General features: G+C 42.2%; 1 protein-coding gene across 1 annotated transcript; it reads left to right on the top strand.

Moving 5' to 3' along the window:
- The first annotated feature begins 3,567 nt into the window (after positions 1 to 3,567).
- On the top strand, positions 3,568 to 27,379 carry LOC141026064 (uncharacterized). The gene is made up of 5 exons (XM_073502018.1): positions 3,568 to 3,738; positions 24,243 to 24,462; positions 25,420 to 25,919; positions 26,102 to 26,222; positions 26,736 to 27,379. The coding sequence occupies exons 1-5, from the start codon at positions 3,568 to 3,570 to the stop codon at positions 27,377 to 27,379; spliced, it is 1,656 nt and encodes a 551-aa protein (XP_073358119.1).
- The last annotated feature ends 377 nt before the right edge of the window (positions 27,380 to 27,756 follow it).

The following is a 27,756-nucleotide window of genomic DNA, read 5'->3' as shown; positions in this document are numbered from 1 at the left end:
GACCTAGACGCCCTACCCAAGGACACGACACAAGAGTCCAAGGCCTACAAAGTTAAACAGAAGATACTGACTGAAATCCTCATGAAGTACAATACACTCGACAGGAGATCTCACTCGGATATCTCCATTCCACTCGACGACCGTAGTTCACTCGAAGACAAGGATCCACTCGGAGCACCGAAGACCTAGAGCCACCCATGGATGGCAACGGTCAGGCGTTCACTCCATTGTCATAAAAATCATTTAATACGGGCGTTACCAGTAACATACGTAACTTTACTCTCTCATTGAACCCCTGTGTAACCGAGGACTGCGAGGGGTCGGCGTACTCTATATAAGCCACCCCTCCCCTCTTGCACAAGGGTTCGCACCCCCTGTAACTCATACTCCAATCAACAAGCCTCCGTGGCACCAAGACGTAGGGTTGTTACCTCCTCCGAGAGGGGCCTGAACTCGTAAAACCGAGCGTACAACATCATCGTAGCTAGGACTCTGCCCTCTCTTACATACCCCCATATTCTACTGTCCGATCTGTTCCCACGACAGTCGGCACCCACCGTGGGGTGGACGTCTGAGCGACCTCCTGTGAGGTTGCAGTCTTCGATCTTCATCGACATGGTTTCCTGCGGTGGATTGTCCTTGGGTCGCGAAATCGGCCTCGGCGCGCTCACCTTCATCGCCGATGACTCAGCTTGGCTCCAAGAAGCCCCCCTTGACATTGAGGCTCTCCCCATTCGTGGGACAGTGCATTTTCATGCAAGTGCCTGCAACGTCCTCCTGCGGCAGCCGTCGACTCGGCTCCCGCGACGTCCTCGCTCCCCTCAGCCCGTCGCCGCAAGCGATCCGGTCGCTCGCGACTCCAGCAGTGGGTGAAGCACGCAGTGGCCCGTCAGTCGACCACTCCTCAAATCACGGCAATCGAGACCGATGACTCCCTCTATGGGTTGTTAGATCTGTCGACTGGTCACTCTGATACTCTCTTGAGTGCGAAAGCAACGACCCTGCGGCGGAGGTCCTCATGGTTGGCTCTCAGCGTAGCCCGCCAGGATTTCCCCGTGGAGGCTGTGGCGGAAGCGATGGCCCGTCGCACGGCAACGACGAGTACTACCCGCAAGGTCTCACTGCGGAACAGAGGGAAGAGATGCGACGCAGACATGAACACGCTCTCCAGACCCCCATCATTGGGGAGACCGCCGAGGCTTGATACGTCTCCAACGTATCTATAATTTTTGATTGTTCCATGTTATTATATTATCTGTTTTGGATGTTTAATGGGCTTTAATATGCTCTTTTATATTATTTTTGGGACTAACCTATTAATCGAAGGCCCAGTGCAAATTGTTTTTTTTTCTATTTCAGTGTTTCGTAGAAAAGAAATATCAAATGGAATCCAAACGGTACGAAACCTTCGCGAGGATCTTTCTTGTAAGAAACGCAACCTAGGAGACGTGGAGTGGAAGTCAAGAAAGCAACAAGGCAGGAGGGCGCGCCCAGGGGGGTAGGCGTGCCCCCACCCTCGCGGGCCCCTCGTAGCTCCACCGACCTACTTCTTTCGCCTATATATACTCTTATACCCTGAAAACATCCAGGGGAGCCACGAAACCACTTTTCCACCGCCGCAACCTTCTGTACCCGTGAGATCCAATCTTGGGGCCTTTTCCGGCGATCTGTCGAAGGGGAATTCGATCACGGAGGGCTTCTACATCAACACCATAGCCTCTCTAATGATGTGTGAGTTGTTTACCACAGACCTTCGGGTCCATAGTTATTAGCTAGATGGCTTCTTCTCTCTCTTTGGATCTCAATACAAAGTTCTCCTCGATCTTCTTGGAGTTCTATTCGATGTAATTCTTTTTGTGGTGTGTTTGCCGAGATCCGATGAATTGCGGGTATATGATCAAGATTATCTATGAACAATATTTGATTCTTCTCTGAATTCTTATATGCATGATTTAATATCTTTGCAAGTCTCTTCGAATTATCGGTTTAGTTTGGCCTACTAGATTGATCTTTCTTGCAATGGGAGAAGTGCTTAGCTTTGGGTTCAATCTTGCGGTGCTCGATCCCAGTGACAGAAAGGGAACCGACACGTAGTGTATTGTTGCCATCGAGGATAAAAAGATGGGGTTTATATCATATTGCTTGAGTTTATCCCTCTACATCATGTCATCTTGCCTAATGCGTTACTCCGTTCTTATGAACTTAATACTCTAGATGCATGATGGATAGCGGTCGATGTGTGGAGTAATAGTAGTAGATGCAGAATCGTTTCGGTCTACTTGACACGGACGTGATGCCTATGTTCATGATCATGCCTAGATATTCTCATAACTATGCGCTTTTCTATCAATTGCTCGGCGGTAATTTGTTCACCCACCGTAATATATGCTTTCTTGAAAGAAGCCACTAGTGAAACCTATGGCCCCCGGGTCTACTTTACATCATATAAGTTTCCGATCTATAATTCTAGTTTACTATTTTGCAATCTTTACTTTTATATCTATACAACAAAAATACCAAAAATATTTATCTTATTATCTTTATCAGATCTCACTTTTGCAAGTGGCTGTGAAGGGATTGACAACCCCTTTATAGCGTTGGTTGCAAGTTTCTTGATTGTTTGTGCATGTACTAGGCGATTTGCATGTAGTCTCCTACTGGATTGATACCTTGGTTCTCAAAAATTGAGGCAAATACTTACGCTACTTTGCTGCATCACCCTTTCCTCTTCAAGGGAAAACCAACGCATGCTCAAGAGGTAGCACAGCCCAAGGTCGCCTCCGCGGTGTGAAGATCGTGGTTATCACCGGGACCAGTACCTGGGTCGAGGCCACGGGTAGTTAGATCCTCGATTCCACCGTGATGACCGCCGTTGAGTGCCCACGCCCCCTCCGAGGGGTGGTTCGTACGCGCCCCGATGGTATGACGACAGGCACCCGTACGGCAACGAGCGGAGGATTCCAGTCAACCCCCGAGAGCCCGGGTTCGATGCAAGGTCGGTTCTCATTCAGGGCCTGGTTGACAGAGGCAGAGCAAACAGAGAAGGGCTGGATAGAGGTCATCCAAGTAGCAGCAAAGCGTTCGTCTCAGGGCCCGAGTGTTTCAGCAGAGCCATTCATGCCGCTGAGATTCCTCCCAACTTCAGGTTGGCTGCAGGAGCGAGCAGGTTTACTGGCGAGTCATAGCCAGACACATGGTTGGAAGATTACCGAGTGGCGGTGCAGATCGGTGGAGGCAATGATGAAGTAGCCATGAAGCACCTCCCCTTGATGCTTGAGGGCTCGGCCGGCCTGGTTGAATCAGCTGGCTCCAGCTAGCATATACTGTTGGGAAGACTTGGCTCGGGTGTTTATCAAGACATTTGAAGGCACTTGCAAGCGGCCCGCTGGTCTGTCCGAGTTGCAACACTGTGTTCAGAAGCCTAATGAGACCTTGAGGGATTATATCCAGTGTTGGACTACACTTCACCATCTAGTGGAGAATGTCTCAGAGCACCAGACAGTCTTCGCTTTCAAGGAAGGCGTACGGTACAGAGAGCTCACATTGAAATTTGGTCGTTCCGGGGCCATGACCCTGAATCGGGTGATGGAGATAGCCACTCGGTACGCGAATGGCGAAGAAGAAGACCGACTCCGCCATGGAAAAGGAAGGACAATCGACCATGATGCTGGCAGTGGAAACCCCAGTCGGAAGCAGAAGCGCAAAGCCAAAGCCACGGGTCAGGCTGAGGCTGAAGTGGTGAATACCCAAGGGAAGTTCAAAGGAAATCCCAAGGGGCCTTGGGTGCCCAAAAAATGAAGGATCAGTCGGGCTAGGACGTCCTGGATTTACCGTGTCACATCCACATGAAGAAAGATGAAGAGGGTAACTTGATTTTGCCCAAACACACCACTCGACAGTGCAGACTCGTTATACAGCAGTTTCGTGAGGGACAGCCCAATGAGAAGGACTCTGATAAGGACAAAGATGAGGAAAAGACCGATGGTTACCCGAAGGTCAATGCTACTTTGGTGATTTTTGCCGATGTTGAGAGCAAAAGTCGACTAAAAGTAGGGATGTAAATGGTACGGATAATTTCTGTTCCGAATCCGCATCCGCATCTGCATCCGTTTTTAAGGATATGGTACACACTTTCACAAATCCGACGGATATTCGACGAATATGGTAGCGGATATGGTATTGATAATATCCGATAGATGTGGATTATCCTATATTTTTTGCGGATTATCCAGTGTTATCAAATAGGATTATCTGATAAATTTGGTCCAATCGACAAGCATAAAGACCCAATTAGACCACTGATTAGAATCACCACATATAAATATCATATAAACCTAAACCTAATAGCACTGTTGTATGACTGTACACATAACATGTACGTACAAGCGCGGCGGATAAACTTGAGAACATGTATTGTACAAGCTCACTTACCTAATACTCCCTTCGTCCCATAATATAAGAACGTTTTCGACACTACACTAGTGTCAAAAACATTCTTATATTTTGGGATGGAGGGAGTAGTATATAACATATTCTGTTATAAACCAGAGAACACTATGAACCTACGATGGCTAGTGTCATGCTTGGTGCAGCGTGTAAGTTATTAATTTCATTGATCAATAAAAATTGATTGGTTACTTATATATTGTTCTTCTTTGCATAGATCATGATAGATATTATGGAAAAGATGTATATAGATTTTTTATCCGTTTTCGGTCCGAGTCCGCTCCGCTTCTGCTCCGAATCCATAGTCTGATATAATCTGTATTCGAATCCGCATCCGGTCATTATCTGATCCGCTCCGAATCCGAAAAAATATGGTAAAGGATATGGTAAAGGCATTATCGAATCTGATCCGATCCATTTACATCCCTAACTGAAAGTCATAAACAGAGAGGTCAACATGGTTGCTCCGGCAACTACGACGTACCTCAAATGGTCAAAGACTCCTATTACATTCGACCAGTCTGATCACCCAGCTCACGTTGCTACCCCCGGGCGGCAAGCTTTGGTGGTTGATACGTCCATTTTGCATCATGTTTACCTACTGTTATTTATAATGTTTTTATGCATAATAATGCTTTTTGGAGTAATTCTAATGCATTTTCTCTCATAATTTTCAAGGTACACACAAAGAGGGAGAATTCCGGTAGCTGGAAATCTGGACCTGAAAAAGCTACGTCACGCTACCTATTATACACAACTCCAAATGAGCTGAAACTTTACGGAGATTTTTTATGGAATATATAAGAAATATTGGAGTCAATAAGTACCAGAGGGGGCCCACCAGGTGGGCACAACCCACCTGGGTGCGCCAGGGAGCCCAGGCGCGCCCTGGTGGGTTGTGTCCTCCTCGGCCCACCTCCGGTGCCCATCTTCTAGTATATAAGTCATTTTGACCTAGAAAAAAAATCAGGAGAGGACTTTCGGGACGGAGCGCCGCCGTCTCGAGGCAGAACTTGGGCAGGAGCACGTTTGCCCTTCGGCTGAGCGATTCCGCCGGGGGAACTTCCCTCCCGGAGGGGGAAATCATCATCATAATCATCACCAACAACTCTCCCATCTTGGGGAGGGAAATCTCCATCAACATCTTCAACAACACCATCTCCTCTCAAACCCTAGTTCATCTCTTGTGTTCAATCTTTGTACCGAAACTATAGATTGGTGCTTGTGGGTGACTAGTAGTGTTGATTACATCTTGTAGTTGATTACTATATGGTTTATTCGGTGGAAGATTATATGTTCATATACAATATGCTATTTAATACCCCTCTGAGCTTGAGCATGTTTATCACTTGTGAGTAGTTACTTTTGTTCTTGAGGTCGCGGGAGAAATCATGTTGCAACTAATCATGTGAACTTGATATGTGTTCGATATTTTGATAGTATGTATGTTTTGATTCCCTTAGTGGTGTCATGTGAACGTCGACTACATGACACTTCACCATATTTGGGCCTAAGGGAATGCATTGTGGAGTAGTTATTAGATGATGGGTTGCGAGAGTAACAGAAGCTTAAACCCTAGTTTATGCGCTATTCCGTAAGGGACCGATTGGATCCAAAAGTTTAATGCTATGGTTAGAATTTATTCTTCATACTTTTCTCGTAGTAGCGGATACTTGCGAGGGGGTTAATCATAAGTAGGAGGTTTGTTCAAGTAAGAACAACACCTAAGCACCGGTCCACCCACATATTAAATAATCAAATTAGCGAACACGAATCGAATCAACATGATGAAAGTGACTAGATGAAATTCCCGTGTACCCTCAAGAACGCTTTGCTTATTATAAGAGACCGTTTTGGCCTGCCCTTTGCCTCAAAAGGATTGGGCTAACCTGCTGCACTTTTGTTACTATTATCATTACTAGCTCGTTACAAATTATCTTGCTATCAAACTACTCTGTTACTTCAAATTTCAACACTTGCACACATTACCTTGCTGAAAACCACTTGTCATTTCCTTCTGCTCCTCGTCGGGTTCGACACTCTTACTTATCGAAAAGGCTACAATTGATACCATATACTTGTGGGTCATCAAGGCCATTTTCTGGCGCCGTTACCGGGGAGTGAAGTGCTCTTGGTAAGTGGAAATCGGTAAGGAAAATTTATTACTACGTGCTTAAATTTATTATCACTTGTTACTATGGAAAACAATCCTTTGAGGGGTTTGCTCGGGGTATCTTCACCTTGACCGGAACCGCAATTAGTTACCCCTCAACCTACTGCACCTACTGAAAATGTTGAATATGAAATTCCTTCGGGTATGATAGAACAACTGCTAGCTAATCCTTATGCAGGAGATGGAACCGAACATCCTGATATGCACTTGATATATGTGGAAGAACTTTGTGGATTGTTTAAGCTTGCAGGTTTACCCGGGGATGAATTTAAGAAGAAGGTTTCCCCTTTATCTTTGAAGGGAAAAGCATTGGCATGGTATAGGCTATGCGATTATATTGGATCTTGGAATTGGAACCGATTGAAATTGTAATTTCACCAAAAAAATTATCCTATGCATCTAGTTCATCGTGATCAGAATTACATATATAATTTTTGGCCTCGTGAAGGAGAAAGTATCGCTCTAGCTTGGGGGAGGCTTAAGTCAATGTTATATTCATGCCCCAATCATGAGCTCTCAAGAGAAATTATTATTCATAACTTCTATGCTCTGCTTTCTTGTGATGATCAATCCATGCTCGATACTTCTTGTACTGGTTCTTTTATTAAGAAGACTATTGAATTCTAGTGGGATCTTCTAGAAAGATTAAATGCAACTCTGAAGATTAGGAACTCGACGAAGGTAAAGAGTCAGGTATTAAGCTTAAGTATGATTGTGTTAAATCTTTTATCAATACCGATGCTTTTCAAAAGTTTAGCACTAAATTTGGACTTGACTCTGAGATAGTAGCCCCTTTTGTGAATCATTTGCTACTCATGTTGATCTCCATAAGGAGAAGTGGTTTAAATATCACCCACCTATTAAAGAAGAAATTAAAGAACCAGTACTAGCTAAAGAGGAAACTATTATTTATAATGTTGATCCAGTTGTTCCTACTGCTTATATTGAGAAACCACCTTTCCCTTTTAGGATCAAGGAACATTCTAAAGTTTCAACTGTGGTCAACAAAAGTTATATTAGAACACCCAAACCTGATGAACAAATCAAAGTAGAACCTAGTGTTGCTATGGTTTAAGATCTCCTGGAAGAAAATATAGATGGCCATGTTATTTACTTCTGTGAAGAAGCTGCTAGAATTGCCAAACCCGATAAAACGGATAAACATAGACCTGTTGTTGGCATGCCCGTTGTCTCAGTTAAAATAGGATATCACTGTTATCATGGTTTATGCAACATGGGTGCTAGCGTGAGTGCTATTCCCTATACCTTATACCAAGAAATTATGAATGACATAGCACCCGCAGAGATAGAATACATAGATGTTACTATTAAACTTGCTATAGAGATACTATATCACCAATTGGGATTGTTTGATATGTTGAAGTCTTGTGTGGAAAAATAAAATACCCTACCGATTTTCTTGTTCTTGGTTCCCCACAAGATGATTTTTGTCCCATTATCTTTGGTAGACCTTTCTTGAACACCGTTAATGCTAAAATAGATTGTGAGAAACAAACTGTCGGTGTTAGCTTTGGTGATGAGTCTCATGAGTTTAATTTTTCCAAGTTTAGTAGAAAACCTCATAAAAAAGAATTGCCTAGTAAGGATGAAATAATTGGTCTTGCTTCTATTGCTATGCCTCCTACTGATCCTCTAGAACAATATCAGCTAGACCATGAAAATGATTTACATATGCATGAAAGAAACGAAACAGATAAAATTTTCTTTGAACTACGTCCTCTGCTTAAACACAATTTGCCTATTGAAACTCTAGGAGGTCCTCCACCTAAAGGTGATCCTGTGTTTGAATTAAAATAGTTGCCAGACACTTTGAAATATGCTTATCTTGATGAGAAGAAGATATATCCTGTTATTATTAGTGCTAACCTTCCAGAACATGAAGAAGAAAGATTATTGAAGGTTCTAAGGAAGCACCGAGCTGCTATTGGATATACTCTTGATGATTTAAAGGACATTAGTCCCACTCTATGTCAACACAAGATTAATATGGAACCTAATGCTAAACCCGTTGTTGATCACCAACGTCGGTTAAATCCAAAGATGAAGGAAGTGGTAAGAACGGAAATATTAAAACTTCTGGAAGCAGGTATAATCTATCCTATAGCTGATAGTAGATGGGTAAGTATTGTTCATTGTGTCCCTAAGAAAGGAGGTATTACTGTTGTTCCTAATGATAAGAATGAACTTATTCCACAAAGAATTGTTACAGGCTATAGAATGGTAATTGATTTGAGAAAATTAAACAAAGCAACTAGAAAAGATCATTACCCTCTACCTTTTATTGATCAAATGCTAGAAAGATTATCTAAGCACACACATTTTTGCTTCCTTGAAGGATACTCTGGTTTCTCACAAATACCTGTTTCTCAACCTGATCAAGAAAAGGCCACTTTCACTTGTCCCTTTGGAACTTATGCTTATAGACACATGCCTTTTGGTTTATGCAATGCACCTACTACCTTTCAAAGATGTATGACTGCTATATTCTCTGACTTTTGTGAAAATATTGTTGAGGTTTTCATGGATGATTTCTCCGTTTATGGGAAGTCTTTTGATGATTGTTTAAGCAATCTTCATCGAGTTTTGTAGAGATGTGAGCAAACAAATCTTCTCTTGAATTGGGAGAAGTGCCACTTTATGGTTAATGAAGGTATTGTTTTGGGCCATAAAATTTCTGAAAGAGGTATTGAGGTGGACAAAGCTAAGGTTGATGCAATTGAGAAAATGCCATGTCCTAAAGATATCAAAGGTATTCGTAGTTTCTTAGGTTACGCTAGTTTCTATAGGAGATTTATCAAAGACTTTTCTAAAATTTCTAGGCCCCTTACAAATCTTTGCAAAAGGATGTTCCTTTTGTGTTTGATGATGATTTTTTAGAAGCCTTTGAAACACTCAAGAAAGCCTTAATTTGTGCACCTATTGTTCAACCACCTGATTGGAACTTGCCTTTTGAAATTATGTGTGATGCTAGTGATTATGTTGTTGGTGCTGTTCTAGGACAAAGAGTTGATAAGAAACTAAATGTTATTCGTTATGTTAGTAAAACTCTAGACGGTGCTCAAAGAAATTATGCTACTACCGAAAAGGAATTTCTAGCAGTAGTGTTTGCCTGTGATAAATTTAGATCTTACATTGTTGATTCAAAAGTAATTGTTCACACTGACCATGCTGCTATTAAATATCTTATGGAAAAGAAAGATGCTAAACCTAGACTTATTCGATGGGTTCTCTTGCTACAAGAATTTGATTTGCATATCACTGATAGAAAAGGAGCAGAGAACCCCGTAGCTGATAACTTGTCTAGGCTTGAAAATGTGCTTGATGACCCACTACCTATTGATGATAGTTTTCCTGATGAGCAGTTAGCTGCAATAAATGTTTCTCATAATACTCCTTGGTATGCTGACTATGCTAATTACATCATTGCTAAATATTTACCACCTAGCTTTACATACCAACAAAAGAAAAAAATTCTTCTATGATTTAAGACATTACTTTTGGGATGACCCACATCTTTATAAAGAAGGAGTAGATGGTATTATTAGACGTTGTGTACCTGAGCATGAACAGGGACAAATCCTATGGAAATGTCACTCCGAAGCTTATGGAGGACATCATGCGGGAGACAGAACTGCTCACAAGGTATTGCAATCTGGGTTTTATTGGCCTACTCTCTTCAAGGATGCTCGTAAGTTCGTCTTATCTTGTGATGAATGTCAAAGAATAGGTAATATTGGTAAGCGTCAAGAAATGCCTATGGATTATTCACTTGTTGTTGAACCATTTGATGTTTGGGGATTTGATTACATGGGGCCTTTTCCTTTCTCTAATGGGTATACATATATTTTGGTTGTTGTTGATTATGTTACTAAGTGGGTAGAAGTTATTCCAACTAGTTGTGTTGATCACAACACCTCTATTAAAATGCTTAAGGAAGTTATTTTCCCAAGATTTGGAGTCCCTAGATATTTAATGACTGATGGTGGTTCACACTTTATTCATGGTGCTTTCCGTAAAATGCTTGCCAAGTATGACGTTAACCATATAATTGCATCACCCTATCATCCTCAGTCTAGTGGTCAAGTAAAACTTAGCAATACAGAAATAAAATTAATTTTGCAAAAGACTGTCAATAGGTCCCGGAAGAATCGGTCTAAGAAATTAGATGATGCACTTTGGGCTTATAGAACAGCATACAAAAATCCTATGGGTATGTCTCCTTATAAAATGGTTTATGGAAAAGCTTGCAATTTGCCTCTTGAGTTAGAACATAAAGCATATTGGCAAATCAAAGAACTCAACTATGATTTCAAACTTGCCGGTGAAAAGAGGTTATTTGATATTAGCTCATTAGATGAACGGAGAACCCAAGCTTATGAAAATGCCAAGTTATTTAAAGGAAAAGTTAAAAGATGGCATGATAAAAGAATCCAAAAGCTTGAGTTCAAAGTTGGAGAATATGCTCTTTTGTACAACCCTCGTTTCTGATTCTTTGCAGGAAAACTCCACTTCAAATGGGAAGGACCCTATGTTATCGAGGAGGTTTATCGGTCTAGAGCTATCAAAATAAATAATGCTGAAGGTACTAACCCGAAGGTTGTTAATGGGCAAAAAATAAAACATTATATCTCAGGTATGCCCATTAATGTTGAAAGTAATATTATCCAAACTATGAAACCGGAAGAACACATAAAAGAGACCTTCCGGAACACTCCAGAATCGTGAAAAAGAGGAGGTACGTGATACGGTAAGTAAACGGACTCCGAAAAATCCGCAAAAATATTTTTTATCAGTTTTGGAATATAACAAAAATTAGGAAAATAAGAAACAACCAGGAAGGTCACCGAGGTGGGCACAAGACACCAGGGCGCGCCTGGCTTGCCAGGCGCGCCCAGGTGGGTTGTGCCCACCTCGGGTACCTTCCGGACTCTGTTTTTCTTCTGTTTGCTTGTTTCCCAAGATAAAAAATCTTTATATACCCCCTGAACCTATTGACCACCGTATCACCGAGAAATCTTCTGTTTTCTTTTCCTTGCTGTTTCCTGACAGATCCCATCTACCATGGCCGCTTCAAGCTCCTCCAAGGACAAGTTCTTCAAGAACGTCATCAACCCATATTTGCGGGAGGTGGTGCATCACCCTCAGGTCATCCAGATGCATGAGGGGGTGCTTCACATCCGTGATGTGCAAGGACCCAAGGGAACGGGGACCGTGGAGGCTAGGCTTGAAGCTATGGAGCAGGAGGTTTTCCGGTGCAAGGGGATGCTAGAGCGTGGACTCAATGCCAATCACCTCATGATCACGGACCTTACCCGTGATCTCAAGGTGGATGGCAAGTCCATGAAGGACGTCGTCTTCACCCTCAACGAGCAAATCAACTTCCTCCAAAGCCAGATTTACGATCTCCAAAACCAAGTCTTTGAATATGAGGCAAGGTTTAAAGGGATGAGTTTGACTGCCAGTTGCAGGACCCGTGAGACTCATTCTTCCTCCTAATATGGTGGACCTCTGCCATGGAAACCCGAGGACAAGATCGCCTCTACTTCATCACCACCACCTTCACCAAAAGAAAATTGAGTATCGGGTATGGGCACTCCCCTTGGCTTCTGCCAAGCTTGGGGGAGGTGCCCCGGTATCATATCACCCCCGCTATCTTTTGCCTTTATTTATCTTATTCGATCCATAGTTATCTTTTGCTTTAGATGAATAAAAGTTTAGTTCGATCCTTTCTTTTTGAGAGTTTGCTTAGTGATCTATCCTTGTAATCGTGTGCAAGATATATAATAAAGTTTAGTTTGAGTTTTTGCTTTCTTTACTTTCGTGTTCAATAAAAAGGAAGGAAATAAATGAAAAAAATCATATGCTAATCTTATGGTAGGTAATTACACCACATAAGGAAAAGTATAAGTAGGAAATTTTATTAGAGAATAACATTGGTCAATGATGCAACTCATGAAAGAATTAATAAGGGAAGAGAAGATTCACATACAAATACACTATCCTGGAAATCTTTTGTGATTGTGAGCCCCCATCAAAATATTATATGCCAAAATTGTTGACGTTAGACAAGGAAGACAACTTAATGATTTATGTTTGTTCATATTAACATAGAAGTTATATTGTCATAGATCCTTCAACATGTGGTGCTTGCCCCCCATCTTTGCTAGCCAAAATTTCTGCACTAAGTAGAGATACTACTTGTGCATCCAAAAACCCTTAAACCCAAGTCTTATTTTCAAGTGTCCACCACACCTACATAAGGATTGGGCAAGATCCTTCAAGTAAGTTGTCATCGGTGCATTAAGGTGATAAAAATTGCTTCTAAAAATTAAGATCATCTAGTGTAAGAGAAAATTGAGCGTTGTACGAACTTGTGATGGTGAAGAATAAAAGCGACATACTGCATAATAAAGGTCCCTATCACAAGGGGCAATATAACATGACGTTATTTTGCACTAAGGGGTTGAGCATACAAGCAAATAAGCGCATGGCAACCACTGCTTCCCTCTGCGAAGGGCCTATCTTTTACTTTTATGCAAGAGTCAAAGTTTTTCTCTCTATTCCTTTTCATTTTTCTCCTTTGGCAAGCATCATGTGGTGAGGAAAGATCTAGGCGCATATGTCCAGTTAAATATGGGTAGCATGAGTTATTATTGTTGACATCACCCTTGAGGTGAATACGTTGGGAGGTGAAACTATAAGCCCCTATCTTTCTATGTGTCCGGTTGAAACGTTTTGCTCATCTGTATGGGATGAGTGTTAGCAATGATAGAAGACTATATGATGGTTGAGTATGTGGACTTGCCTAAAGGCTCCGATACATGACCCTTCCTGAAAAGATGATGAATTGTAGTTGCAAAGTTGACTAAAAACATAGTTTGTTGGTTTCTAATAGAGTTTATGCTTTATACTTCAATAGAGTGATGAATTGTTACCTATTCATGAGAAGTCTATGATAAAAGTTCTATGATAAAAGTTTTATGTTAAAGTTTGTTGTTGTTATAATAATACACATGATGCTTCTATGTCCGTATTTTGTTTTATCAACACCTCTCTCTCTCTCTCTCTCTAAGCATGTGGACAAGTTTTTTGATTTCGGTTTTCGCTTGAGGAGAAGCAAGGTCTAAGCTTGGGGGAGTTGATACGTCCATTTTGAATCATGTTTAACTACTGTTATTTATAATGTTTTTATGCATAATAATTCTTTTTGGAGTAATTCTAATGCCTTTTCTCTCATAATTTTCAAGGTACACACAAAGAGGGAGAATTCCGGCAGCTGGAAATCTGGACCTGAAAAATCTACGTCAGGCTACCTATTCTACACAACTCCAAATGAGCTGAAACTTTACGGAGATTTTCATGGAATATATATGAAATATTGGATTCAATAAGTACCAGAGGGGACCCACCAGGTGGGCACAACCCACTTGGGCGCGCTAGGGAGCCCAGGCACACCCAGGTGGGTTGTGCCCTCCTCGGCCCACCTCCGGTGCCCATCTTCTACTATATAAGTCATTTCGACCAAGAAAAAAAATAAGGAGAGGACTTTCGGGACGAAGCGCCACCGTCTCGAGGTGGAACTTGGGCAGGAGCACTTTTTTCCTCTGGCGGAGCGATTCCGCCGGGGGGACTTCCCTCCCGGAGGGGGAAATCATCGTCATCATCATCACCAACAACTCTCCCATCTTGGGGAGGGCAATCTCCATAAACATCTTCAGCAGCACCACCTCCTCTCAAACCCTAGTTCATCTCTTGTGTTCAATCTTTGTACCAAAACTATAGATTGGTGCTTGTGAGTGACTAGTAGTGTTGATTACATCTTGTAGTTGATTACTATATGGTTTATTTGAAGGAAGATTATATGTTCAGATCTAATATGCTATTTAATACCCCTCTGATCTTGAGCATGTTTATCACTTGTGAGTAGTTACTTTTGTTCTTGAGGTCACGGGAGAAATCATGTTGCAAGTAATAATGTGAACTTGGTATGTGTTCTATATTTTGATAGTATGTATGTTGTGATTCCCTTAGTGGTGTCATGTGAACGTCGACTACATTACACTTCACCATATTTGGGCCTAAGGGAATGCATTGTGGAGTAGTTATTAGATGATGGGTTGCGAGAGTGACAGAAGCTTAAACCCTAGTTTATGCGCTATTCCGTAAGGGACCGATTGGATCCAAAAGTTTAATGCTATGGTTAGAATTTATTCTTCATACTTTTCTCGTAGTTGCGGATGCTTGCGAGGGGGTTAATCATAAGTAGGAGGTTTGTTCAAGTAAGAACAGCACCTAAGCACCGGTCCACCCACATATTAAATAAAAAAAGTAGCAAACACGAATCGAATCAACATGATGAAAGTGACTAGATGAAATTCCCGTGTACCCTCAAGAACGCTTTGCTTATTATAAGAGACCGTTTTGGCCTGTCCTTCGCCTCAAAAGGATTGGGCTAACTTGCTGCACTTATTATAAGACAGCGGCGGTAGGTATTTCCCTCAAATATGAAACCAAGGTTATCAAACCAGTAGGAGAACCAAGCAACACAATGTAAACAGCCCCTGCACACAGATAACAAATCCTCGCAACCCGATGTGTTAAAGGGGTTGTCAATCCCTTCCGGGATACGGCGCCTCAAGATAGGCAAACGGACGTGAGATAAATTGCAGTAGATTGATAGATCGAACGCAAAATAAAATAAATAGAAATAAAACGCGGCAAGGTATTTTTGTATTTTTGGTTAAATAGATCTGAAAATAAATGCAAGAGATAAGTAGATCGCAAAGGCAAATATATGAGAAAGAAGACCCGGGGGCGTAGGTTTCACTAGTGGTTTCTCTCAAGAAAGATAGCAAACGTCGGGTAAACAAATTACTGTTGGGCAATTGATAGAACTTCAAATAATCATGACCATATCCATGCAATGATCATTATATAGGCATCACGTCCAAGATTAGTAGACCGACTCCTGCTTGCATCTACTACTATTACTCCACACATCGACCGCTATCCAGCATGCATCTAGTGTATTAAGTTCATGGAAAAATGGAGTAATGCAATAAGAACGATGACATGATGTAGACAAGATCTATCTATGTAGAGATAGACCCCATCGTTTTATCCTTAGTAGCAACGATACATACGTGTCGGTTCCCTTTCTGTCACTGGGATCAAGCACCGTAAGATCGAACCCACTACAAAGCACCTCTTCCCATTGCAAGATAAATAGATCAAGTTGGCCAAACAAAACCCAAATATCGGAGAAGAAATACGAGCCTATAAGAGATCATGCATATAAGAGATCAAAGAAACTCAAATAACTTTCATGGATATAAAAAGATATAACTGATCATAAACTCGAAGTTCATTAGATCCCAACAAACACACCGCAAAAGAGTTACATCATATGGATCTCCAAGAGACCATTGTATTGAGAATTCAGCGAGACAGAGGAAGCCATCTAGCTACTAACTACGGACCCAAAGGTCTACAAAGAACTACTCACGCATCATCGGAGAGGCACCAATGAAGGTGGTGAACCCCATCCGAGATGGTGTCTAGATTGGATCTGGTGGTTCTGGACTCTGCGGCGGCTGGATGAATATTTCATCGACTCCCCTAGGGTTTATGGAATATTGGGGTATTTATAGAGCAAAGAGGTGGTATGGGGGGCACCCGAGGTGGGCACAACCCACCAGGCGCAGCCAGGGCCCATTGTGTTCCTTCTGGCCCATAAAAATTCATCCTGGAGTTTCGTGGCAATTGGACTCCGTCTGGTATTGATTTCCTGCGATGTAAGAAACATGGAAAAAACCAGCAACTGACACTTGGCACTATGTCAATAGGTTAGTACCAAAAAATGATATAAAATGACTATAAAATGATTATAAAACATCCAAGATTGATAATATAACAGCATGGAACAATAAAAAGTTATAGATACGTTGGAGACGTATCAGCATCCCCAAGCTTAACTCCTGCTCGTCCTCAAGTAGGTAAGTGATAAAAACAGAATTTTTGATGTGGAATGTTGCCTATAATGTCATATCATATTCTTTTCTTTATAGCATGGACAATTGGACTTTTTGTGTGATTCAAAGCAATGGTCTAGTTTTGACATAATAATTTAGATACTCAAGCATATCAACAAGCAACCAAGTCTTTCAAAATATCAATGCTAAAATAAGTTATCCCTAGCCCATCGTGCTCAACCATTGATCCATTCATGAAACACACTCGAATATTAGCTACACCCAATACTTAAGTACGATCATATTGCCTCCTAGTTGGTGCTTTTTATGAGAGAAAATGGACACTCAAATTCAAAATAAAAATTGCATAAAGTAAAAGAAAGGCCCTTCGCAGAGGGAAGTAGGGATTTGTAGAGGTGCCGGAGCTCAAAGCGAAAAAATAGAGATAAAAACGTTTTGGGAGGTGTATCACCAACGAAAACGACTTACAGTTCCCAACACTTTCCATGCTAGATATGCCATAGGAGGTTCCCAAACAGAAAATAAAGTTTATTCCTTTTTCCACCATACTTTCACTTTCCATGGCTAGCTGTATCCACGGTTGCCCTCCATACCAACACTTTCCAAGGAATTTATTATTTGACAACATAAAGTAAATTAATTTTTGCATTTCAGGACTGGGCATCCCTAAGACCTTTGCCTTACTCTCGTGCAATGACAAGTGAATAAACACTCATCGTGAGAATAACACATCCAACATGGAAAATACTAGCCACCCCTCACCGCTCCACGAGCGAAACAAACACACAAAAGAGAAGTTTATTTTGAAAATTAGAGATGGCACATGCAAATTTGCTTAGAACGGCAAAAGAATACCGCATATAGGTAGATATAGTGGACTCATGTGGCAAAAGTGGTTTAAATGATTTTGGATGCACAAGTAGAGATCATACTTGATGCAAAGTGAAGGCTAGCAAAAGATTGGGAAGCGACCAACCAAGAAATGGATAATCTCATAAGCAAGCATTAAGCATAAATAACACCGAATAATGCACCACAAGCAGGATATAATTTTCATTGCATGACTATTGACTTCCATACTTGCATAGGGAATCACAAACCATAACAGCAATATTCTTACTAAAGCATAATTACTCATCAACATAACTCACATATCACATCAGCATATCTCAAAACTATTACTAAGAATCAAGTTTCTTTTGTCCAATGATCTTCATGAAAGTTTTTATTATATCCTTCTTGGATATCTATCACTTTGCTACTAATTTTCATGTGTTGCTTTTCATAAGCTCAAACTAATATAAGTGAAGATCATGAGCATAATTTTTCTTCTTTCTCTCAAAATAATTTAAGTGAAGCAAGAGAGAATTTCTTTAAAATTTTACTAACTCCCAAATAAATCTAAGTGAAGCAAGAGAGCATTTCTTCAAAAATACTAAGCACGCCGTGCTCAAAAAGATATAAGTGAAGCACCAGAGCAAGTCCTATTGCTCATAAAAAATTTAAGTGAAGCAAAGAGAGCAATTCTAACAAGTCATGACATAATTTTGGCTCTCTCAAATAGGTGTGTCCAGCAAGGATTGATGACTGAAAACACAAAATAAAACAAGCAAAGACTCGTATCATACAAGACGCTCCAAGCAAAACACATATCATGTGACGAATAAAAATATAGCTTCGAGTAAAATACCGATAGTTGTTGGAAGAAAGCGGGGATGCCACTCGGGGGCATCCCCAAGCTTAGTTGGTTGCTCACTTTTGGATAATAGCTTGGGATGCCATGGCATCCCCAAGCTTAGGCTCTTCTATCCTTCCTTCATCCATCGTAAGATAACCCAAAACTTGAAAACTTCAATCACACAAAACTCAACAAAACCTTCGTGAGATCCGTTAGTGTAAGAAAAATAAATCACTACTATAAGTGCTGTATCAAACTAATTATTATTTTGTTTTTGCATTATATCTACTGTATTCCAACTTTTCTATGGCAAAAACTCATCAAAGAAAACCATAGAGCCATCAAAATAAGCACACAACACAAAAAAAACAGAATCTGTCAAAACAGAACAGTCTGTAGAAATCTGATTTGTTCGAATACTTCTGGAACTCCAAAAATTCTGAAAACTAGGAAGACCTAGGTAATTTTTATATTAATCTTCTGCAAAAAGAATTGGCATTTTATCACGTTCTGGTGATTTTTAACAATTATTTTCGTGAGCACAAAGTTTCTGTCTTTTTCAGCAAGATCAAACAACTATCATACAAGAAGATCCTATTGGTTCTACTTGGCACAAACACTAATTAAAACACAAAAAACACAATCATAACAGTAGCATAATTGTTCTAACACTCAAGAACATAAATCAAAAAGCAAAAATAAAATTTATTCATTGGGTTGCCTGCCAACAAGCGCTATAGTTTTACGCCCTTAGCTAGGCATAAAGCAAGGATATAAGTTTTGTCTTCCAAAGTTTTGGCAACTTTTGTAGGGGTTTTCTCAAACCCGGGAGGCTCTATACGCTTCCCTAAATTCTCCAGAAAAGAAACCATCTTAAGATCCAAAATATCCAATCGCTTGTTACAAAGAGTAATCAGAGTATTCGTGCGATTGATACTACCATTAAGGTGTTTGAGGGGTTCATCATATTTTTGTATTTCAACCATATGTTTATGCAAATCACCAAGTTTGTCCAACATTTGAACTCTGTCGGGGGTGAAAGAGAACCCCTTCTTTTGAGGTGCAATTCCCAAAATTCCTTCTAAAATTTCGTAGGCAGCATTGGCATCAAGCTCAATAAAATTTCCTTTAGCGACAAAATCTAGGAGTTGTCTATGATGCAAAGCCAATCCTATATAAAAATTACGAAGCAAAACCTTAGCGTCCCCCTTTAAGTTGGAAATACGATACGATTCCATAAGCCTATACCAGGCATCTTTCAAATTTTCTCATTGTCTTTGTTTGAAGTAAAGGACTTCAAAATCTGGTGACAAAGGAGGAGTAGGGACGCTAGCCATCAAGACTAGAAGGCAAGAGAACGACAAACGGAAAAGAGAAGTGAATAAAACGGCAAATTTCTGTGAAGTGGGGGAGAGGAAAATGAGAGGCAAATGGAAAATAATGTAAATTGCGAGGAGATGAGATTTGTGATTAGGAACCTGGTATATGTTGAAGATCCACCCCGGCAACGACGCCAGAAATTCCTTTTGATGTCGCTTGAAGCTACGTCGGTATTTTCCCAAAGAGGAAGGGATGATGCAGCACAACGCCGATAGGTATTTCCCTCAGATATGAAACCAAGGTTATCGAACCAGTAGGAGAACCAAGCAACACAACGTAAACAACCCGTGCTCACAGATAACAAATCCTCGCAACCCGACGTGTTAAAGGGGTTGTCAATCCCTTCCGGGGTACGGCGCCTCAAGATAGGCAAATGGACGTGAGATAAATTGTAGTAGATTGATAGATCGAATGCCAAATAAAATAAATAGAAATAAAACGCAACAAGGTATTTTTATATTTTTGGTTAAATAGATCTGAAAATAAATGCAAGAGAAAAGTAGATCGCAAAGGCAAATATATGAGAAAGAAGACCTCGGGGCCGTAGGTTTCACTAGTGGCTTCTCTCGAGAAAGATAGCAAAAGGTGGGTAAACAAATTACTGTTGGGCAATTGATAGAACTTCAAATAATCAGGACGATATCCATGCAATGATCATTATATAGGCATCACGTCCAAGATTAGTAGACCGACTCCTGCCTGCATCTACTACTATTACTCCACACATCGACCGCTATCCAGCATGCATCTAGTGTATTAAGTTCATGGAAAAACAGAGTAATGCAATAGGAACGATGACATGATGTAGACAAGATCTATCTATGTAGAGATAGACCCCATCATTTTATCCTTAGTAGCAACGATACATACGTGCCGGTTCCCTTTCTGTCACTGGGATCAAGCACCGTAAGATCGAACCCACTACAAAGCACCTCTTCCCATTGCAAGATAAATAGATCAAGTTGGCTAAACAAAACCCAAATATCGGAGAAGAAATACGAGGCTATAAGAGATCAAAGAAACTCAAATAACTTTCATGGATATAAAAAGATATAACTGATCATAAACTCGAAGTTCATTAGATCCCAACAAAACACACCGCAAAATAGTTACATCATATGCATCTCCAAGAGACCATTGTATTGAGAATTCTGCGAGAGAGAGGAAGCCATCTAGCTACTAACTACGGGCCCGAAGTTCTACAAAGAACTACTCACGCATCATCGGAGAGGCACCAATGGAGGTGGTGAACCCCATCCGAGATGGTGTCTAGATTGGATCTGGTGGTTCTGGACTCTGCGGTGGTTGGATGAATATTTCATCGACTCCCCTAGGGTTTCTGGAATATTGGGGTATTTATAGAGAAAAGAGGCGGTCCGAGGGGCACCCGAGGTGGGCACAACCCACCAGGCGCAGCCAGGGCCCATTGTGTTCCTTTTGCCCATAAAAATTCATCGTGGAGTTTTGTGGCATTTGGACTCCGTCTGGTATTGATTTCCTGTGATGTAAAAAACATGAAAAACAGCATCTGGCACTTGGCACTATGTCAATAGGTTAGTACCAAAAATGATATAAAATGATTATAAAACATCCAAGATTGATAATATAACAACAAGGAACAGTAAAAAATTATAGATACGTTGGAGACGTATCAGAGAGTGACAGAAGCTTAAACCCTAGTTTATGCGCTATTCCGTAAGGGACCGATTGGATCAAAAAGTTTAATGATATGGTTAGAATTTATTCTTAATACTTTTCTCGTAGTTGCGGATGCTTGCGAGGGGGTTAATCGTAAGGTTTGTTCGAGTAAGAACAGCACCTAAGCACCGGTCCACCCACATATCAAATTATCAAAGTACCGAACACGAATCGAATCAACATGATGAAAGTGACTAGATGGAATTCTCGTGTACCCTCAAGAACGCTTTGCTTATTATAAGAGACCGTTTTGGCCTGTCCTTTGCCTCAAAAGGATTGGGCTACCTTGCTGCACTTTTGTTACGATTATCGTTACTTGCTCGTTACAAATTATCTTGCTATCAAACTACTTTGTTACTTACAATTTCAGCACTTGCAGACATTACCTTGTTGAAAACCACTTGTCATTTCCTTCTGCTCCTCGTTGGGTTCGACACTCTTATTTATCGAAAAGGCTACAATTGATCCCATATACTTGTGGGTCATTAGTGGTCGACCCAGTCGTTGGGGGCACTCGACAAACTAAAGTTCTCATGGATGGTGGCAGTTGATACGTCTCCAACGTATCTATAATTTATGAAGTATTCATGCTATTATATTATCTGTTTTGGATGTTTATGGGCTTTACTAAACACTTTTATATTATTTTTGGGACTAACCTATTAACCCAGAGCCCAGTGCCAATTTATCTTTTTCCCTTGTTTCAGTGTTTCGTAGAAAAGGAATATCAAACGGAGTCCAAACGGAATGAAACCTTCGGGAGCGTGATTTTTGGAACGAACGTGATCCAGGAGACTTGGAGTTGAAGTCAAGGAAGCTTCGAGGTGGACACGAGGCAGGGAGGCGCGCCTGCCCCCTGGGTGTGCCCCCACCCTCGTGGGCCCTCGTGGCTCCCCTGACCGACTTCTTTCGCCTATATATATCCATATACCCTAAAAACATCGGGTAACAGAATAGATCGGGAGTTCCGCCACCGCAAGCCTCTGTAGCCACCAAAAACCAATCGGGACTGTGTTCCGGCACCCTGCCAGAGGGGGGATCCCTCACCGCTGGCCATCTTCATCATCCCGGCAATCTCCATGACGAGGAGGGAGTAGTTCACCCTCGGGGCTGAGGGTATGTACGAGTAGCTATGTGTTTGATCTCTCTCTCGTGTTCTTGATTTGGCACGATTTTGATGTATCGCGACCTTTGCTATTATAGTTGGATCTTATGACGTTTCTCCCCCTCTACTCTCTTGTAATGGATTGAGTTTTCCCTTTGAAGTTATCTTATCGGATTGAGTCTTTAAGGATTTGAGAACACTTGGTGTATGTCTTGCATGTGCTTATCTGTGGTGACAATGGGATATCACGTGGTCTACTTAATGTATGTTTTGGTGATCAACTTGCGGGTTCAGTGACCTTGTGAACTTATGCATAGGGGTTGGCACACGTTTTCGTCTTGACTCTCCGATAGAAACTTTGGGGCACTCTTTGAAGTTCTTTGTGTTGGTTGAATAGATGAATATGAGATTGTGTGATGCATATCGTATAATCATACCCACGGATACTTGAGGTGACATTGGAGTATCTAGGTGACATTAGGGTTTTGGTTGATTTGTATCTTAAGGTGTTATTCTAGTACGAACTCTATGATAGATCGAACGGAAAGAATAGCTTCGTGTTATTTTACTACGGACTCTTGAATAGATCGATCAGAAAGAATAACTTTGAGGTGGTTTCGTACCCTACAATAATCTCTTCGTTTGTTCTCCGCAATTAGTGACTTTGGAGTGACTCTTTGTTGCATGTTGAGGGATAGTTATATGATCCAGTTATGTTATTATTGTTGAGAGAACTTACACTAGTGAAAGTATGAACCCTAGGCCTTGTTTCCTAGCATTGCAATACCGTCTACGCTCACTTTTATCATTAGTTACCTTGCTGTTTTTATATTTTCAGATTACAAAAACCTATATCTACCATTCATATTGCACTTGTATCACCATCTCTTCGCCGAACTAGTGCACCTATACAATTTACCATTGTATTGGGTGTGTTGGGGACACAAGAGACTCTTTGTTATTTGGTTGCAGGGTTGCTTGAGAGAGACCATCTTCAACCTATGCCTCCCATGGATTGATAAACCTTAGGTCATCCAATTGAGGGAAATTTGCTACTGTCCTACAAACCTCTGCACTTGGAGGCCCAGCAACGTCTACAAGAAGAAGGTTGTGTAGTAGACATCAGCAGTGGACTGAACATTCTGTATGCCGAGACCCTCCAGGGGATGGGCATTCCGATGTCTCAACTCAGCAAAAGCAACATGTAGTTCCACAGAGTCATCCCAGGGAAGAAGGCAAAGTCACTCAGACAGATTGCTTTGGATGTGGTTTTTGGTGATTCAAAAAAATCGCAAAGAAAAGCTAACATTTGAGGTAGTGGATTTCCAAAGTGCCTATCATGCTATTCTGGGCAGACCAACATATGCTCGTTTCATGGCCCGTCCATGTTACGTATATCTTAAGCTGAAGATGCCCGGCCCAAAGGTGTGATCACGATCACTTGGAATAGGCAGAGAGCAGAGGAATGCCTCCAGAAGGGGTCCAAGATCGCAGACGAGCAAATGGCAGTGGTAGAACTGGAAGAATACAAGAAGAATGCTGATCCGAGTGATTTGCTCCGAGCCAAGAAGCCTACTTCTGAATCCGCATTTCAGTCAGCTGGTGAGACGAAGTCAGTTCACATTCACCCGGAAGATCCCACAACTGCTTCGACCCACATCTCAACGACACTCGACAGCAAATAGGAAGTTGCGCTCATCCAGTTCCTCAGTGAGAACTGGGATGACATCTTTGCATGGAAACCTTCAGACATGCCAGGTGTACCTAGGGGACTGGCTAAGCACCGTTTGTGTGTTGACTCCAAAGCCAACACCGGTCAAAGAGCATCTCCGTCGGTCCGCCGCGGAGAAGAGGAAGGCGATCGGCGAGGAAGTGGCTCGGCTCCTGGCAGCTGAGTTCATCCGCGAGATATACCACTCCAAGTTGCTCGCTAACATCGTCATGGTCCCTAAGAAGGACAATTCACTCTGTATGTGCATTGACTTCACGCATATCAACCGGGCATGCCCGAAAGATCATTTCCCGCTCCCTCGCATCGATCAGATAGTCGACTCGACTGCGGGGTGTGAGCGTTTGTCTTTTCTTGATGCGTATTCCGGATACCATCAGATCCGGCTGTATGGGCCAGATGAAATAAAAACGGCCTTCATCACCCCTTTCTGGTGTTTTTTCTATATCACCATGCCATTTGGCCTCAAAAACGCTGGTGCCACATTCATGCGCATGATTCAGAAGTGCCTACTCACTCAAATCAGTCGGAATGTGGAGGCGTACATGGATGATATTGTTGTTAAGTCTTGCAGGAGTTCTGACCTGCTGACTAATCTCGCTAAAACCTTTGCCAATCATAGAAGGTACGACATCAAGCTGAATCCGGCCAAGTGTACGTTCGGAGTTCCCGGTGGAAAGTTACTCGGTTTTCTCGTTTTCGAACGAGGTATAGATGCTAATCCTGAGAAGATCGGTGTAATTCTCCGAATGAATCGCCCTGTACGTGTGCATGATGTTCAGAAGCTCACAGGTTGTCTTGTTGCGTTGAGTCGATTCATTTCGTGTCTCGGTGAGAAGGCATTGCCTCTTTACCGACTGATGAAAAAGTCGGATACATTCGAGTGGACTACTGAAGCTGAAGATGCCTTTGTAGAGCTCAAAGCCCTGCTTTCCACCCAGCCGGTGCTTGCTGCTCCGAACAGCAAAGAGCCTCTACTCTTGTATATTGCCGCCACTGGTCAAGTTGTTAGCACAGTGCTCACAGTGGAGCACGAAGAAGAAGGCAAGGCCTATAAAGTTCAACGCTCAGTGTATTATATCTCTGAAGTCTTGACTCCACCCAAGCAGAGGTATCCACATTACTAGGAGCTTGTCTATGGAATTTATTTAACTGGAAAGAAAGTTGCACATTATTTCCAAGACCACTCGATTTCAGTCGTCAGCGATGCCCCATTGTCCGAAATCATGAAGAATCCAGATGCGACTGGTCGAGTGGCTAAGTGGGCAATTGAACTCCTCCCTCTGGATATCAAGTTCGAAGCAAAGAAGGCGATCAAGTCACAAGCACTTGCAGATTTATTGGCCGAGTGGATTGAACAGCAAAAGCCGACTCAAGTTCACTCAGAACATTGGACTATGTTCTTCGATGGATCTAAGATGTCGAACGGTTCTGGTGTCGAGGTGATCTTGGTGTCCCCAAGAGGCGATAAACTCAGTTATGTCCTCCGGATTCACTTCGATTCCTCTAATAACGAAGCTGAGTATGAAGCACTCCTCTATGGGTTGCGTATGGCTATCTCACTCAGCGTCCGTCCCCTGATGGTATACGGCAACTCGGATTTGGTGGTCAATCAGGTGATGAAGGAGTGGGATGTCAAGAACCCTGCCATGACTGGATACTGCAACTCTTTGAGGAAGTTGGAGAAAAGTTCGAAGGTTTGGAGCTTCACCACATTCCTCGAATCAAGAATCAGGCAGCTGATGACCTGGCAAAAATTGGTTCCACTCGGAAGCTATCCCCAGCAATGTGTTTCTTGAGCATCTCCATTCACCGTCAATGCAAGAGGATCCCTTTACTGAAGAACCTCCCCAAGCGATAAGTCCTACCAATCCGACAGAGATCGAAGTCCCAGCAGTTATCGACTAGTTATGGCAATCCTAGTAATCACCCCGACTGGACTGTACCATACACTGCATATCTGCTCAGGCAGGAACTTCCAGAAGATGAAGTGGAGGCGCGTCAGATTGTTCGCAGATCCAAGGCCTTCACAGTGATCAATGGGTAGCTCTACAGAGAGGTGTTACTGGCTTAGCCCAACGATGTATTTCTCCAGAAGAGGGTCGACTGAACTTGGACGAAATCCACTCGGGGACATGTGGTCACCATGCGTCCTCTCGGACCATCGTGGCCAAAGCATACCGAGCAGGATTCTACTGGACACGGGCCAATGAAACTGCAAAAGAAATCATTGAGAAATGTGAAGGTTGCCAGTTTTATGCAAATATGTCCCACAAACCCGCATCCCCCTTGAAAACCATTCCACTTGTTTGGCCATTCGCTGTGTGGGAACTGGACATGATTGGGCCGCTCAGGACCGGTAGAAGTGGTTTCACACACCTGCTTGTGGCAGTCGACAAGTTTACCAAGTGGATTGAAGCCAAGCCTATCAAGAAGTTGGATTCAAAGACAACCATCAAGTTTGTGAAAGAAAAAAATATTTTGGTATTGGGTCCTGCGCAACATTATCACAGACAATGGCTCAAACTTCGATTCAGAAGAGTTCAGAGAGTATTGCGCCTCCCAGGGCACTCGGGTGGATTATGCATCTGTTACACATCCACAGTCGAATGGACAGGTTGAAAGAGCAAATGGTCTGATCCTCCAAGGCTTGAAGCCTCGACTCATGCGCGACCTCGAACATGCAGCTGGGGCTTGGGTAACTAAAGTGTCGTCTGTTCTGTGGGGATTGAGGACGACTCCTAAACGATCTACTAACCGAACCCCTTTCTTCATGGTGTACGGGACTGAAGTCGTGCTGCCGAGTGACCTGTTTCACAATGCGCCTCGAGTGGAGCTTTATTCAGAAGCTGAGGCAGAGCAAGCACATCAGGACGCAGTAGACCTTCTAGAAGAAGAGCGAGAGATGGCTCTGATTCGGTCGACTATTTATCAGCAAGATCACGCCAGGAACGTCAAAGGTCGAGCATTTCAAGAAGGAGACCTAGTACTCCGAGTGGATCAGCAACGGCCTCACAAGCTTGCCCTCATGTGGGAAGGCCCCTTCCTCATCACCAAGGTGCTGCACAACGGAGCCTACCACCTCTACAACTTTGCAAAGAAGATTGATGAGCCGTGTGCATGGAATGTTGATCTTCTCCGCCGATTTTATACTTAGCACTCGGATCATCGAGATGTAATAAGAGTGCTTTTAGATTATTTATCAAGACATGACTCCTGCAGTCCCATGATAATTTCCCTTGCATAAGCGTGCGTCCAAATCCCCCAGTGGGTGACTTAGTCGCGAAACCTGTTTTCTCCTAAGTTAAAAAACCACTCCGAGTGGAGAGCAATCCTCCCACTCGTGCTCCCACTCGGGGGCTTAGCTGCGAACCAATTTCGCCTAAGTTAAAAAAACTACTCCGAGTGAGAGCGATCCTCCCACTCGGGGGCTTAGCCATGAACCAATTTCGCCTAAGTTAAAAAACTACTCTGAGTGAAAGTAATCCTACCACTCTGGGGCTTAGTCGCGAACAGGTTTCTCCTAAGTTGAAA

Source organism: Aegilops tauschii, chromosome 6 (assembly GCF_002575655.3).
Source record: "Aegilops tauschii subsp. strangulata cultivar AL8/78 chromosome 6, Aet v6.0, whole genome shotgun sequence".
In the NCBI taxonomy this organism is placed as follows: Eukaryota; Viridiplantae; Streptophyta; class Magnoliopsida; order Poales; family Poaceae; genus Aegilops; species Aegilops tauschii.
Note: the sequence above shows the minus strand (reverse complement) of the source record. Positions and strands in the feature narration are given on the sequence as shown.

Coding starts and splice junctions, on each gene's coding strand:
- LOC141026064 (XM_073502018.1), top strand. CDS start 3,568: ATGACCCTGAATCGGGTGATGGAGATAGCCACTCGGTACGCGAATGGC. Junction 3,739..24,242: donor GTCAGGCTGAGGCTGAAGTG/GTGAATACCCAA, acceptor GGAAACCTTCAG/ACATGCCAGGTGTACCTAGG. Junction 25,920..26,101: donor AGTTGGAGAAAAGTTCGAAG/GTTTGGAGCTTC, acceptor CCAATCCGACAG/AGATCGAAGTCCCAGCAGTT.